This window comes from Phoxinus phoxinus, assembly GCF_949152265.1.
Source record: "Phoxinus phoxinus genome assembly, chromosome: 9".
Lineage (NCBI taxonomy): Eukaryota > Metazoa > Chordata > Actinopteri > Cypriniformes > Leuciscidae > Phoxinus > Phoxinus phoxinus.
This window is the reverse complement of record NC_136884.1, coordinates 5,127,862-5,143,513: the sequence shown is the minus strand read 5'-3', so window position 1 is coordinate 5,143,513 and position 15,652 is coordinate 5,127,862. Positions and strand designations below refer to the sequence as shown.

At 43.2% G+C, this 15,652-nt stretch overlaps 1 protein-coding gene across 4 annotated transcripts in view; it reads right to left on the bottom strand.

The window, feature by feature from the left end:
• Positions 1-15,652, bottom strand: part of erc1b (ELKS/RAB6-interacting/CAST family member 1b) — a 184,026-nt gene that overhangs the window by 15,022 nt on the left and 153,352 nt on the right. For all 4 annotated transcript variants that reach the window (XM_079624519.1, XM_079624520.1, XM_079624521.1 and 1 more), the window contains one exon: positions 3,487-3,672. In XM_079624519.1, coding sequence (XP_079480645.1) covers positions 3,487-3,672 — 186 coding nt within the window. The remainder of the gene's footprint in view (positions 1-3,486; positions 3,673-15,652) is intronic.

Below are 15,652 nucleotides of genomic sequence, written 5' to 3'. Positions count from 1 at the left end.
GCATTGACCACAACAGAGGACAAGCTGGCAGCAAGGCCTAATGGGGCGGTCTGGCAGAGTCCAAGTAATAGACGAGTTCGAGTTCACAAGAGTGTGTTTTTGTGTGAATTATGATCCTCCTGTGTTTGCATTGTCTGCGTCCTGATTAGTCTATTCTGATGTCTAGCGGGCTTATGTACACCTTGGTTGTGCAATCTTCGATTTTCCTATCTGAGTAACTCCGCCTGTCGCCATTAAAAGAGCTTTAGAAAAGAGCCCACGAAGTGTTGGGAAACAAACACAAAGGAAGATATTTTGAAGAACTGTTTGTGTCCATACAATGAAAGTCAGTGGGGTCCAAAACTGCGCTGGACCCCAACTTTTTTTTTCTTTAAAATAGCTTATTGTGTTCCACAGAACAGTCATACAGGTTTGGAAACAACATTAGGGTGAGTAAATGATGACAATTTTTTTATTTTTTGTAGTGAGCTATCCCTTTAAAAGAAAAGAAACAAAAAGGAAACTGTCTTTATATGCTATAAACTGCAAGAGAGACAAAGGAAATCAGGGTAGAAACCCCAAAGTCCTACATTACCCAGCTCTGTGCCAGCTTAGAGTGCCAGGCCAGTAAAAAGGAAGCCCATAAAAACTGTTAATTAAAAGATCAATGTTTCGCTTCAAAGAAAGAGCAGGGGCTCAAACAGTGTGCTGCCCCTCGTAAATACTAAAGCACATTTTGAATGCAAGAAGCTTGTCATTAGTAGAGGACCGGGCATAGCGGACACCAACCTCAATTCCTCTATGGCGACTGTGCCACAAAGGGCCATTCAATTAGTTACTAATAATTTGGTTTATAAAAATGATGATTAGCAAAGAGCCTCCACCCAAATCGAGCAACTTTAGGGTCTATGGAGAGGCATACGTGCCATCAAAAGACACCACAAGTAAATTCATGTGGACGTTACTAACAATAATGGACTGAACAGAACAGGCTAAATAAGCCAATAATGAGCCCAGACTTTTCTCGTCAATTTGAGCCTGTCATGGCCAAACGGGCCCGTTCTGGCATCTTCCACGCTGAAGGGATCTAAAGGGGCGAACTGCAGCGCGGAGAGAACGCTAATGTAATGTGCTACACTCTCAACACAAAGAAAAGAAGAGAGGTCAAAGAAGACATCAATCAAACAGGCTTGTGATTGCCGGCAACTCGTCCAATCCACCATCTGCAAGTGATTCCACCATCAGAGAAAGACCAAAAGTGTCTTCAAGCGGATTGTGTCTTACATGTAGGACATGTAACTGAAGAATGAGCAGGATCCCGTACATGTGGATACCATATGGATGCGAAACGCTAAATATCTCAGAGCTATTGGATTTGGAGAGGAAAAATCCTGATATATGTGTAAACGTTTGAGAGGTAAAGCCTAACCGGTAAAGCCTGAAATATTCATTATCTTTGCCTTAATGTGTCCGACATGAAATCGCCATGTTGGCCAAGCCAAAAAAAGGCTGCCAAGTGTTGCAACCCTGGCACAAACCTGAACGCTCTTGAACAATCCTACATGATTCCTTTGCTTCTCGCTCTCACAGAAGTGACATCACCAAAGAGGACACATTTGTCTCAGAGAACCCTTTTTAGTCAGAAACCTGGCGCCGAGGTCCAGGAGTTCTTATCCCCCCCACAACAGCGGTGCTTTCTAAACACTGTCATTGATAGTTTGGACAACATAAACACAGGATCGTTGGCCTTAGAGGAGGTTGAGGAGGAATAACGGCTTGGCGAGACCAAGCAAAAACAGAGTTCAGCGAGCAGAGTCTGTCTGCTGCATTTGACACCACTTTTCAGGATAGCCACCAGTGAAGGGCTTGAGACTACTATTAAGGTAAACGGGAATGCTAATGGGTATCTTCTCTAGGTATTAGAGGGCCGAGGAGGTCTCACATTATTCTGGAAATTCTGGGCCCTTTTAAGCACATTACGGGCAAGAATTCAATTCGAAAACCACAAAACAGACCTGATGTTTACATAGTGCAGTAGCCTCGACTGACCAGTGGCAACACTCTGTTTGAAAGGCCGTGCAACCTCTCCGTCCGTCTGTACAGTCTGATGAAAGCTGTTTCTCTCAAAGGAAAATAAATGTACAGACGCCTACTTCATATTAAACAAGTTGGGGGTGGGGGGTGTTTGAGGGGGGGGGGGGGGGGAGTCCCTTGGAAAGTGCCAATTTTTGGAACAAAGTTTACTTGCAGCAAACTAAAAATCTTAAACATTATTTGTTCACTGGCCAAAGGCTTGTCATCAGGCAGCCCACATAAAAAAATGCATTTCAATAATGTTGGAGCGAGCCAAAAACCTGCCAAGCAGATAGTTCCCCATGCAGTGAAACACATGAGCATTGTATAAGCCTTGGCACCATCACAGCAGATCACTCTCCTCTCCTCTTGAGGAATGGGGCCGATTTAAAGTGAGTATAATGTATATGTAGACTTCCAGACAATTTATTTTTCTGATGTTACAAAAAGCATAGGGATGGATGCAGAACTGGGATGCACCGACGCAGGGACTAAACCCAGTGTCCGTTTGCAGACAATTTACTGTTAAGGTAGGTATGGCAATGGGTTCAAAGTGAAGTTGAGAAAATGGATCCACACATACATTTATTACAGAGAGGGAATCATTCATCATGGAGAGACTAAATCCAGCCACTACCTCCTCAAACGCTTCTCTCTTTTGCAGTCCAAATGCTGACACTCCTTTTCTTTATCGCGCCATTCCAGTTGCTCTTCTTCTGTTTTTTTTAACGTCTTTCTCACCCCCCTTTCATCCACTCTTGGCTCTCCCCCGTCTTTTAAGTGAGCCTTGGGTAGCTTTTTGGTTTTCTTTTGTTATAGTAACAGTAAATGAAGCTAATAAAACACAATATATTGGACTATTTATTTTCTGTAGGAACACATTCCACTCTATAAAGAGGACTAATGGCATTTACACAGAGCCGGACTGATTCTCAAAGCCAATAGGAGATTTATAGACAGTGAACGTTAGCGTCAGCTAAGGGCCGTGCGGGCCAGGCCAGATGGCTCCAATAATCAATGGGTGACAAATCCAAGTACTCGAGAAACGTTACGGTACCTTGAGCGCACATACTCGCAGAAATAGACAAACTTCTTGTGCTTAGCAAGTCATGAAAAAAAGGTAAGATGCATAAAAGGTTACATCAATTTCATCTATCAAGTCTTTTTTTATGGTGACACTTTACAATTTGGTACATTAGTTAAAGAGCTAAAAATGAACAATACTTTTATTACTTAAAGTATATAAACCTAGATTAATGAATGCTGTTCATTATTAGCTCATGCAAGCAAACGCATTAACTCATGTTAATGCATTGGACCTTATTATAAAGTGTTAACCTTTTCATAATAACAAAATCACAGCTGTGAATAGAGAAACACCATAATTATTGAATGTATACAATGAGAAGTGGTATGCATGTCACCCTGTCTTACCTGTTCATGGCTCATCTTCTGAAGCTCCTCCTCCCAGGCGTCCTGTTGGCTGCGCTGGTATGCGGAAGGCGGGGCCAGGTCTTGCAGGATGTGGGGGTCTCTCTCGTGGCAGAGGGTCGTGAGGTGGCTGATGTACAGTTTCAGCTTACTGCGGTTCTGATTGAGGTCTATGAGTGGGGGGATAATCTGTCCAAAAACAGGAATGAGGAAATGGGTTAGAGATAAAGAGCCATTTCAATCTCAGTTTTCCTCTAGCGTTCAAGAATTAGACACTTGGACACGAGCCAGTGAGATAAAAAGACGGGTATGCAGACGCATGCTAAAATGACACGCAAACAACACATTTAGCAAGCCAGAACACAGTTAAAATTTTGCTTTGTCATATAAGATTGTATTCAAAAAGAAAGGGGGGGGGGGGGGGGGATTCATTGAAAGGTTGCGGACGATTATGGATGATAGACCACAGCTGAAACACATGAATCACAGTGAGAACAGTGGTATAAGAAAAATGTGTCAGGAGAAACATTCCCATTCCAGGAACACAGACAAACAATCTCAGTTACCTGGACCGCTGCCGACAGATGCCCGGTCTTTACACAACATCTCTATACACACAGCAGACACTCACACGGCTTTTTCGTATCCATCAAAATAATACATGCACTTGTGTGGGAGCAAATCCAAAAACCATATGTCTCTGTGTCATGTGTGTATCTCACTGGCTTCAACAAAGAATTCTGGGACAATACAAGATTGATCCATCACATTTGTTTTCACGTCAGTCTAAAAATGTGATAAATAGCAACATGCGGTTTGTGTGTGAGTGCGAACGAGTGCCGATAGCCGTGTGCTTTCCTTTGCATGCCATTGCCTAAACTGGAACTAAAAAGTTAAAACCTGGCAAGAGGTGATCCATGAATTATCACTGCAGTGCTTAGAGTAAGATGTTTAATATAATAGAATAATAACCTGAATTACAATATGACATAATAATGACATACAGTACCATTACAGGTTAATATGAACTATGAAGGGGTACTTTATAGTTAAAGTACAATTAAAATTAGTTTATGTATTATGAATTAACAAATTACATAATGTATTTAAAAATATTCATATTAACCTAGATAAATAAATACTGTTCATTGTTAGCTCATGAAAGCTAATGCATTATTGCCGCACGGGCGGCAGTGGCTCAGTGGTTCATGTAGGTTGTCTACAAACTGAAAGGTTGGTGGTTCGATCCCCGGTTCCACTGGACCAAGTGTCGAGGTGTCCATGAGCAAGACACCTAACCCCAGCTGCTCCCGACGAGCTGAGTGGCGCCTTGCATGGCTGACACCGCCGTCGGTGTATGAATGTATGAGTGAATGGGTGAATGAGAGGCAAATTGTAAAGCGCTTTGGTGGCCATGGGTCTATGAAAGCGCTATATAAATGCAGTCCATTTACCATTTTTACCATTGAACATTACTGTAAAATTGAAAAACAACTGCTTCCTAGGTGTTAACCATAATCAATGGGAATATACAATGCACAATAATAACGCAAAGCTGAGTAAGCTGAATGAAAGGACAGGTCTCAATCTAAGGCTGGCCTCTTCCTTTCCAGGTCACATTCTCTTGTATAAATCAAGATGTTACGTAAGCTGGTTTTGGGCTGCAATGGTGGACCCATAAATTCTGGGATGGGAGAGGTGAGCAATGTTTTTTGAAATACTACAGTGCAAAACAAGACAGCAGAAGATCTATTGAAATGTTCCCATATAAATACCCTCTCAAAGAGGACCGAGAACATAGTAGGGCTTAGGGAGCTCTGCGATCACTCCTCATCGCTCAATAGCAGAAAGCAAATACAGTTACCTGATTGTCAAGAAGCGGAGAGAGGAAACAGAGGCTAAAAAGAAAGAGTGAGTGATGAGAGAGATGTAAGAAAAGACAGGGACAGAGTCTGCTTTGGTCTGAAGCAGCCTGAGCTTGCAGGAACATTTGTGTCCCCACACGTTATTAATTCTTATTAACCCCATCTGTATCTTTCCAGGGCAGAATGTTATTGTGTTTTCGTTGGCTCACCGGGGGCAATGAAGGCTCTCTTGGGCGGACCCTGGCCGCAGAGCGCGATCAAACAAAACTGTGAAAGAACGAGATGGAGGAAGGTGGAGGAAGACCAAAGTTGAAGAGCTTATGAGAGAGAAAGAGAGGATGAGAGAGTCAAGGAATGGAGGAATGTCTAAAATGGGCTGACGGTTCTCCCCGATTCTGGAAACAATTAGATGGCGCAAACTGGGTCTCTGCAAAGAACCGGAGCAGTAGACGCACGGAGACCTACATCATGCTCTCGTTAGTCTACGGTCTAGCGCGGCCCGGTCTCCAAAACCTACTAAAGCACATTCGGGTGCCAAAATTCAAACCCCTGCCTCATGGTGAATGAATAATGAGGCAGGAATTCATCTGTTGAATCAGCTGTGACAAAAAAAGTCTACATTTATCTACGTGACACACGGCAGACCAATAGCGGAGTCTTTTGTATCGGAGCCGGATCTGAAACAGCTGTAAGGGGCGATACCTCCTTCCGCATCTCTGTCAGGTCTTGTATCTCGGCCAAGCGCCGCTGCTGGAGGATATATGGGGCCTCCGGATTGACTGGCAGCCACAAAAAGAGGGACGAGGCCTTAAAAAGGCGGTCTGATAGAAGCCCTCTAAACCGCTGTGACAGAACGGCTGGGTGGATATGCTCGGAAAAACAGCTGAGTTAAAATAAACCCGGCCTTAGCAATGGTGCCACATAAACGTGCACACACACCATTACACAGAGACTTGCTACGTACATGGTTGACTGAAAGCATGCTGTGCGCTAATAAGCTTTTAAAATGCCCAACCAGTGATGGGATTTGACATTTATTCCTCTCTCTTCCTTCCCATCTGCTATGAGAAAAGATGAATGGACTTCTGGGCTATAGACAAATGCCCAAACACAGCGCTATCTGTCACTCTCTGGTTTTAAAGGCTAAGTCAATACCTCTCTGGTGACAGAATGCTGATAAACAGTCCTGAAAACTCAGTGTCCCGCATGATCATCTGTAATCATGTTAGTAGTATAGTCAAGAAATGTGGATGGAAGGTTCGTGGATGGACACAGTTAGCCCAATGCTAGTTAGCACAGCGCTAACATCCGTCTTGTCGTAGCTGGTGATGTTTTCTGTCAACTGGGTGCTGTCATAACTGTTTGGCTTGTGCTGTGTTGCTGTTTAATTTTTTTTTTAAGTCCTGTGGTAGACTGAGATCATAAATAATGCAACAATAACAGAAACAAATATCATGCCCAGGTGACAGATTTACAACAGGGGAATTTTCCACTCAAAGCGCCATTTGTCTCGTCTTGCTTTGGACACACACGATGGATGGAAGTGGGTCCCTGTTTACCCATCATGCCTTGCCTGATGTCTCAGAGAAATTATCGTTTCAACAGCTCTTCAAATTCACCTAAATGTTTTTAAGGTTTGCCAATACAGCTTAAGTTGCTTTAGAAGTCAAAGCAAACATATTGTTTGCTTTATTTCCATATTATTGAACATAAGACCAGTCTGTAATCCACTCTCTGACTTTTGTCAAAGACCTCTAATTGTTCATATATTGGCTATTTAGCTTCAAATGTGGCACATAAGTCACATTTTATAATGTATTAGTGTTTTGAATCTTGTTTTAACTCAAGTGTTACACAATTTTTCAGATTTATCTATTTATGAATCATTTTTTATTTACCTTTCTTTTATTAAAAATAATTTAAAAGTAAAAAATTATCATATTTATATTAAAATATACACATACACACAAAAGAGACATCACTATTTTAATAATGTTGGGTCTAAATGTTTCCATCAAAACTAATTGTACTGTTATATATACTGTAGTTGATTTTGTCCATCCCCAGGTTCCTAATCAGAACAATGCTAAGTGGGTCCTCTAACAAAAAGCTCAAACGCGTCAGGACTCCTGGGACCCTCCACTGAACCTATAAGGACAGAAATACCAATAGATTGGGGGTGTTGACCACAAAGACCCTAGGCTGTTCTCTTGTTCTTTGCAACATTGATCACCTCAGCTACAAACATAACCTTCTTGAACCTCACAATCCAGCTCCTGCCAAAAGACTACGGAAAAGGTTCACAGAGGAATCTGTCCATCTGCTCTCTTTCATTACGTCTCCTCTAAAAGAAGCTGTCTTCACCAGATGCTGTGGTGTGTTGCATTTCTACTCCTACCTGGCACTCTCATAGCTCGAGAACCCCTCCTCAAAAAGACCAGGGGGAAAGAGAAGTCAGACCCCTCAACAATGACCGGCCTCCTTCACATTCTCCCTCTCTCATTTATCACCTATCAGCTCATCGGGCGCCATTCGATACCCACACTGAGAGGCAGGAGACTGGATCAATGCTGTCAGTCAGGCGGTCCATCAGAGACGAGCCACTGGCTCCTTCCTCAAAGACTCCGGAGGTACAGGAAGCCCCTGACGCAGCCTCGAAGCCCAGCTCGGAGCAGTTCGCTCCTGGTGGGGGAGGATCTGCGGATCACAAGCCTCTCTCACAGTAGCCGGGCCCTGGCGCACATCCTTTCCCGTGGCTGAGAGTTTTATAGGGCTATCCTCTTTCAGTCTCACTGCGCTACGCGTCCATGAGTGTTAAGGGGATAAAGATAAGGAGGGACTGCAAAGCTTCAAACCTGCAAGACACTGACAAGGCCGGTGGGCCTGCCGTCGTAAAGTGCTTTTCAAGAAAGAGACAAATCACCTCCACGGCATGCAAAAAAATACTGACATGAGAGAATAATGACTGTCAAATAAAGGGTAAGGGGGCGAAGACATGCACGCATACCTCCCCAAAGAGCACAGACAGAAACACATGTAATCCGAGTGCGGAGAGCAGATTCGGATGGCAGATTAAGAGCAGGTGAGTTGGTCTGTCTTTCCATACTGTCATTTCATAAGCGACTGACCGCACTACCTCCATCCACAACTCTCAATATATCTAGGTAGACCCCTGCGTGTACACACACACACACACACACACACACACACACACACACACACACACACACACACACACACAGTCTTATAATTCCATAATTTGCTCAAGAATTACAGAATAATCACTTGCCTCCAAATATATATTTGTTTATTTGTGCTGTCAATCAATTATAAGTTCACACATTTTCTAACCAATTGTGATACTAGTTTACTAATAAGAAAACCAAAAATGTAATTAGATTTAAAATGATGTAACACACATATTTTTTAGATGGAAGTTGGTTACCAAAAAGGTCCTACAATGACTTTTTCTCTCACGCGTGGTACAAAATTATAACAGCACTCATGTTTTAAGAGATGCAAGATTTATGCATGTCAGGACTCTGTTGCTGCAGCTTTTTATGAACTTAGTGCCTCGTCACCTATTTACGCAGGTTTTTATATAAATGCCATTAGATTTATACCAGTGGGGGGGTTTATGACTGTTGACGTACATGCCAAAGCTCTCACTCAGTCAATGCCAATGCACGGGGTGGGAGAAAGGAGGACAAAAAGCCAGGGCAGGTTACTGTTGACTCTGGAGAAAGACGGAGGGAATTTTTACACCAAGTAACTCCCAGTGTCACCATCATAGCGCCATTTAAACAGACCATGAAGGCTGCAGTCTAGGGACAGCATTCCATTCATTGTGTATTTGTGCGTGTGTGTGTGTGTGTATCCACAGCCGTAATGAGCAACAAAAAAAAAAAGACTTAAAAACTGCCAAGAAGAAATTAGCCTCTGGAAAAGGGAAGTAAAGCTGTCGTGTGGGTTGTAGTTTCACTCCATGAGGTGGGAGGAGTGACCATGGGGGTCAGCACACTGAAGGTGAGGGGTGTTGGGGTGAAAGAAGGTCCTGACCTCTTCAAACTGAGGTTGAGGGGCATCATTAACCGGGTGTGTAGAAGAGAAAGCAGAGGAAGGGGTGAACATGTAGCAAAGCTCCAGAACATCTACCCCACTGTGAGGGCAAACCAGACGAGGTAATGACTTAAAGCCAGATCTGAACATAACAAGAGGGAGCTCAGAAAATCATGAACGGAAGATTTAAATCAACACTATAAACATGTCACATTTATGTTTAACCTTACGATGCACGGAAGACCTTTGACTTGAGTCTGTTTCTTTTAATGGCATCCTTCATCTGAGGTCTTAAAAAGCTTTCAGCTTTTTGTATTATTTTAGTTGTTTGTTGTTTTGTTGCCAACTTCTCTCCTTTGCCTGGATAGCCGAGCAAATGCCATTATGACAAACGGGAATTCTAACAGATAACTTGCTCCAGGTATTATAATTGACTTGGTGCAGCTTCGTTGCACAAACAGCCCTAACTTTTAAGATAGCTCTCGTGTTGCTGTCAGTGCTCCACAAGAGACCAAAAAGAGTTTGGAGAACAGCTGTGGATGGAGAGATCTAAGGAGAACCACATCCTGAGGTCAAAGTGTTTCCCCTGTGTAGCACTCAACACCAGAAGACTTACGCCGCTACGCATGTAAAGACAGAGGGCAGAGGAAACAGAGAGGCTGAGAATGGGGCTCTTGGTGGGTTCAAGGGTGCAGAGTTGGTAGAGATGGCTCTAACAGACTGAAATGTATGAAATACACAATCCTCTGCTATCACACCTGGTCCTCAGAGACAGGAATAATTTAAGTGTGGAGGAAGTGTGTCTACAGCTCTGGTTCAAAGAGAAAATTACACACTTTCACATAGGCCCAGGTGCTACAAACAAAACCTTTCATTTTGGTAATGGTATATATAATAATTAATTAATTAAATATGAATTTAATCAACTTTTATTAAATTAATTTGTTATATATGAGAAAAAATCTATTTTTTTTAAATAGGTAGGCTAAATGTTTTATACTTAATAATTACTTTTTAAATATTACCATGAACCATTACCTTATTGTCTAGTTTAAATATAAAAGACTAAAAAAATTAATACTATTGAAAAAAATCTGTGATGTATCAAAGGTAAATTTACACATTATAATATCAATATTTTTTTGTTACGAAAGAAATCACAGTATGGCATCTTCACACTTTTTTTATTTATGTGGTTAACACATGCACTTGTGTCCTAGTTTGGTAAGATATCTCTACACATATGCGTCTTATGTTAACCTGTAACACCTTTTAAGTGTGAACCACACATGGCAGGCTTCCTTTTTTATTGACTGATAATAGAGGTAGTTCTAGGTCCTCAATTTTAGGCTTAATTGGAGAGCTAGGTAAACGGAAACAGACTGAACCAAGGGTTAGGTGGGGGAAGAGACAAAGAAGAAGCAGCAGCAAAGGAGGAAGAAATACAAGGAGAGAGAGCAACGATGCAGTTTCCACCCGTCCGGTCTCCAGCGCTCATTCCGTCCACGGCTGGTTAAGTGCTAAATGAACTGAGAGATTTAAGGTGGTTGTTGGACAGCTTAGGCAGGGTGCAGAATCTGAGCCAGCTCTTTCCTATCAGCCTTAAATCAGACCAGCGGCGGCCGCAGGGGGGCCAGAGGGCTCAACCAGCTCCAGGCCCCCCATCCACAGCTCTGGAAAGCATTAAGGCCTATTGACATGCCGCAGGGAGTTTATTAGCAGTATGAAGCTAACATTTAGCTGGCGGAGATTAGGACGCAACATGTCTAAGCACCCCTAGTAAAAACAAGAACAATCTGGAAGTGAACACATCAACACGTTTCCAGTGATAAATCCCAGGGAAATATCGCATAACAAATACAGCACCAGTTCCAGATGCATTGTTTTTCCAGATGAGCATGGTTAACAATCTTCCTGCAATAACCATTTCTTTCAGTGTTTCACTGGAGTGGGACATGCTCAGACAATTGCTTTATCAGTTAGAAGACACTCTAAAGTCTTGAGGATTTTCCACGGCTCACAGTCATGGACCATTAATAAATAATATTACGAGCACTTTCCCCTCCTAACCTGGAGAGGGAAGCCGATCGGCGCAACGCCCAGGGTAGGGCTTCCACGTCCGCCCGTTAACACATCCAGAAATGGCGCACTGGACCAGGGGGCCAAAACGTTCCAACCACATAATCCCCGCCACAATGAGCCACGAACTTTACTGTTTCAACAGCTTGCGCAGAAATTGTGGCCATGCTGGGTTCAGCAAGTTTGAGGAGGGAGGAGTTGTGCATTTATTTGTTTTGATAGGATTGTTCACAATCATTTGGTAATTCTGAGGTCAACAACAGAATCCATACTTTTATCATCGCCGGAATTAATGACAGCCTAAAATCAATTTCAAAACTCTGAGGGGAGAACTGATGCAATGTTGGGGCAAAAACAAATTTTTTTTTTCATCATTCAGCATTCATTAGAAATGCTGTGGTTCGATTGACATCTTTAGTCTATTTCCCAGTTAACCCTCTGACATAGACCAGGCAAGCAGAACCCAGCAGGCTAGTATGTCCTTGGATTGCCTAGTTCCAAGAGGGAAACCAGAAACATGGATGCAGCATTAAAATGTATTTTTCTTGAGTGATGCATCCTGGGAGAGCAGGCCAAGACGTGTGGTTTGCTGAGGCCTTAAAAAGCAAGACAGTTAGGCAGTGAAGCAAGACTGGGCAAACAAAACTGCCCAAAAAAGCAAAATATGCCTGAGAGAGAGGGAGAAGAGAGGGAAACATTAAGAACGAGGGAGAGAGGGCAAGAGAGTACATCAAAAGTGGCACCTTCATATCTTCAAAAAGGAGCAAAAGTTGCACCACAAGGCAGACATATTTCAAAATTCAGGACTATATAAAGCTGGACTGGAAATGTTGAGAAACTGAACATGTTAAGATAACTTCTGACATGACTAGTGAACTTAACCTCCCCAAACACGTACCATCTCAATCCGAGCCAGCTCAAAATTCCTCTCCGGAAAATACATATATTGACATACTCCGTGAAAAACAGAGGTGGCGGGGGGAAGTCATCGCCTATCCGGTTGATGCTAAGCAGAGTCTCTCTCAGGATCCAGCAGAGAACGTTCAGCCAAAAGCCTTGACAGAGGAGAGATTCAACACACTCCTATGTGAGCTCTTATAGGTGAGCTCATCCTTCATGACATCATCTCAACACTTAGATGCTGCCATCTCAACACTCTTCCGATTGGCCGATTCAAATGTAGCCGCTGCAGAACTACAGCTATTCATCTCGTCTTCAAGGGCAGTCATCGGTCTCTCATCAAGCCGAGCGAGGGGCTCCGATTACGGGGTCAGATAAAACCCGCCGCATACGTGCTGCTGGGACCAACTGGTTGAAATCTGTCGCACGCTTGATTGGCTAAGAGTCATTTCACTCTACTGGCCTCTCCAGAGGCTCTGTGAGCAACGACCATCCGTCAAACGACCTCTGACCTCTGCAAGGAGCTAGGGTATGTTTCCAATGACACCCTATTTCCTCATTTCCTATGGCATGCTCTTACTCTGACAAACGGAGAAGTGATTCCACTCGGAGAGTGACTGATTGAGCCATTTGGGGTACAGTGACTCTCTTCTGTTCCAGGGATGTAGATCTCAGTTTCATGGTACAGGAAGTAGGGCATCATGGTTCAGGGGCTCCGCAGAAACCCCAAGTTTGCACTCTGCCAAGCGAAGTCCCCCAGACTGAGCGAGGGCCCCACCACTGTCTACCCTCCTGTCTGCACCAGGCGCATGGAGCCAGAGGCCAGTTTTATATTGAAATCATATGGAGGTGGGAAGGATTCAACAACGACCCCCTGCAACTTCCCTCGCCGCCACATGTTTCCCATTTTAATCTAATTATAAATATTTGGACTTGAGTCAGTTGGAACTGACAGAAAGAAAAAAGTCAAGCTGGAATAAACAATGCAAGTACAAAAGGCAAATAAGAAAGCAAACATGCATTTTGGGTTCATATTAATGACTAAAACAGAGCTGTAGAATTTTCCTCCTCTGACCACTGAGCCATTTTTGAGCCGAAAGAAAAAAAATCCGAGGCAGCAACAAGGTCTCTGTTCTCTCATTGAGGGGCGGGACCGTTTTAATAATGTGGGCAAATGGTGGGTGGTTGCGCTCATGGGACGGGTTCAGAAGAGGTTACACCTTAGTTGCTCCAGCGGGACGGTTACCCACTGACCCCTGGAATATGTGAGTGATTGCCAAACTCTGTTTCACAGTTTTCCATGGAATTGCACCGTCCAAACGGTTAGTAATGTCTAAGGTCGTCAAATAGAGGTGACAACAATGGAGTCTTCATAACTTTTCTGCTCCGCATGCTAACACCCACTCTGGCATCATGTTGTACGCGAGTTGAAAACAAACTTTGTGACAAAAGAAAGAGGGAGAGATGTGAAAATTAGGGAGGAAGATGTACAGTCAAATTTGTGGTGGACATCACGCTTTCCCCACTTCTTGCAGATGTCCATGCTAAAACTGAGAAACAAACTTTCTCAAAAGGAATTCAAACTAACAAAAGGACAAACGGATAAGACGAAAAGTTCTACAAAGGGTTTGATGATCTGTCAGTCCCTCTGACATTTGAAGCTCAGCTCATCTTGACATTTACCTCAAGGCAGAGCTTACAAATATTCTGTTAGCGTAACTGGAAGAGTTCTGAAAATTTCAAGCTCCCTCACTCTTGGGGGTTAATTTCCAGAACTCCAGAGCTCCGAAAAACCACACGCATCATCACACAATGACACTGGGATGATGGAAGATGACAAGAAAAGCAGACATGCATCAATTATCAACAAAAAAACAGCCAGCCGCAGGAGAAAATGCAAACCCCTAAAGAACAACAACACAAAACAGAGTCAAGGGCCAGAGAGCATCTGTAAATACACCTAGCGATGCACCACACAGTCAGATTAAAACGGACTGCACTTCATCATAGCCGACAGCGATTTCAGGGTTGCGGTGGGTTATCGTGCCAAACGCTAAGCAATTAAATAGGCCTCGACCACCCACAATTCAACATGAAGGAGATCAGAGTCATGTTGAGATTATTACCCTCTAATCATGCACTTGTACGTACGACTGCTGTTCCCCCTACCTTGCCCCGCCCGAGAACACGGTTCGGAGAACACGGCTGCCCTTTATGTGAGCCTTAATACATTCAGGGGCCTGGGGGTCTTGATCTGCCCTGCTAAATGCCATTACAAGTTTTACATGGTCATATGATACACAAAGAGCGACTTTAATGTTACGGTTACATGTAGGTTTGGCACAGTGGGTGTAGTGGACGATCTGAATTCTTCCTCAAAATGTTGGGCGAACAGCTTAGGGGTTCATATATTAAGAACTGCAAACGAAGCAAAAACATTAGCGAAAGGGGCCCATTAGTTGCCTGAAATAGGACACAGTGTATGTGGGCAGCTGTTCAGATTAAAAACCTCCCTTCACACTGCCGAGACGCTCGGCTCACAGCTCACACAATTCCACTCTGTTCTCCAGCGCTCTGCTACGCCTAATTGCACTCGCAGTATATGCGCTTTAACGCATGCGACTGTTCATGCAATGGACATGTTATCTGCAGGCTGCATCGACAGGGAGCAACCTGCAAATTAATTACAGTCGAAACGCCACATGGCATTTAGCATCACCACGGGCATAGGGCAACGGCTCTGATGGGAGAGCGCGAACGGTTGCGCATATGTCCTATGGATTAAACATGTGCAGATCATATGTATTCTACGGTCTATCTGTTTCCTCAAAACCATCCATCAAAGCTGTCAGTGTGGAGGTAAATATGAGAATGTTGTTGTTTTTTTGGAGGGAAAAGACAGGAAAAGACCACAGCAGTCAAAAGGCAGACGGGTCGATTTGTTCCTTGGCTGTGTGTGTAAAATAATAAAGGTGGAGGGAAGAATTCAACTTGTCTGCGTGACAGAAATCCTTAATAGATGTTCGACAAGGGATGGGAAAGGATATGTCAGTTCAATAGCTGCTCAAGTCATTTATAAAAATCAATTTAAGCTACATTGATTTATTCATAAACAATATATAAAACAGTGCTTCTTAGTTGGTTTTGTTTCAGGACTCAGATTTTATATTAGAAGCGGTGACCCGTCATAGAACCAAAACGGTTTATCATTCAAAAAGCTAAAATGTCCTTAAAAATCGAACATTTAAATGCTATATATTACCATT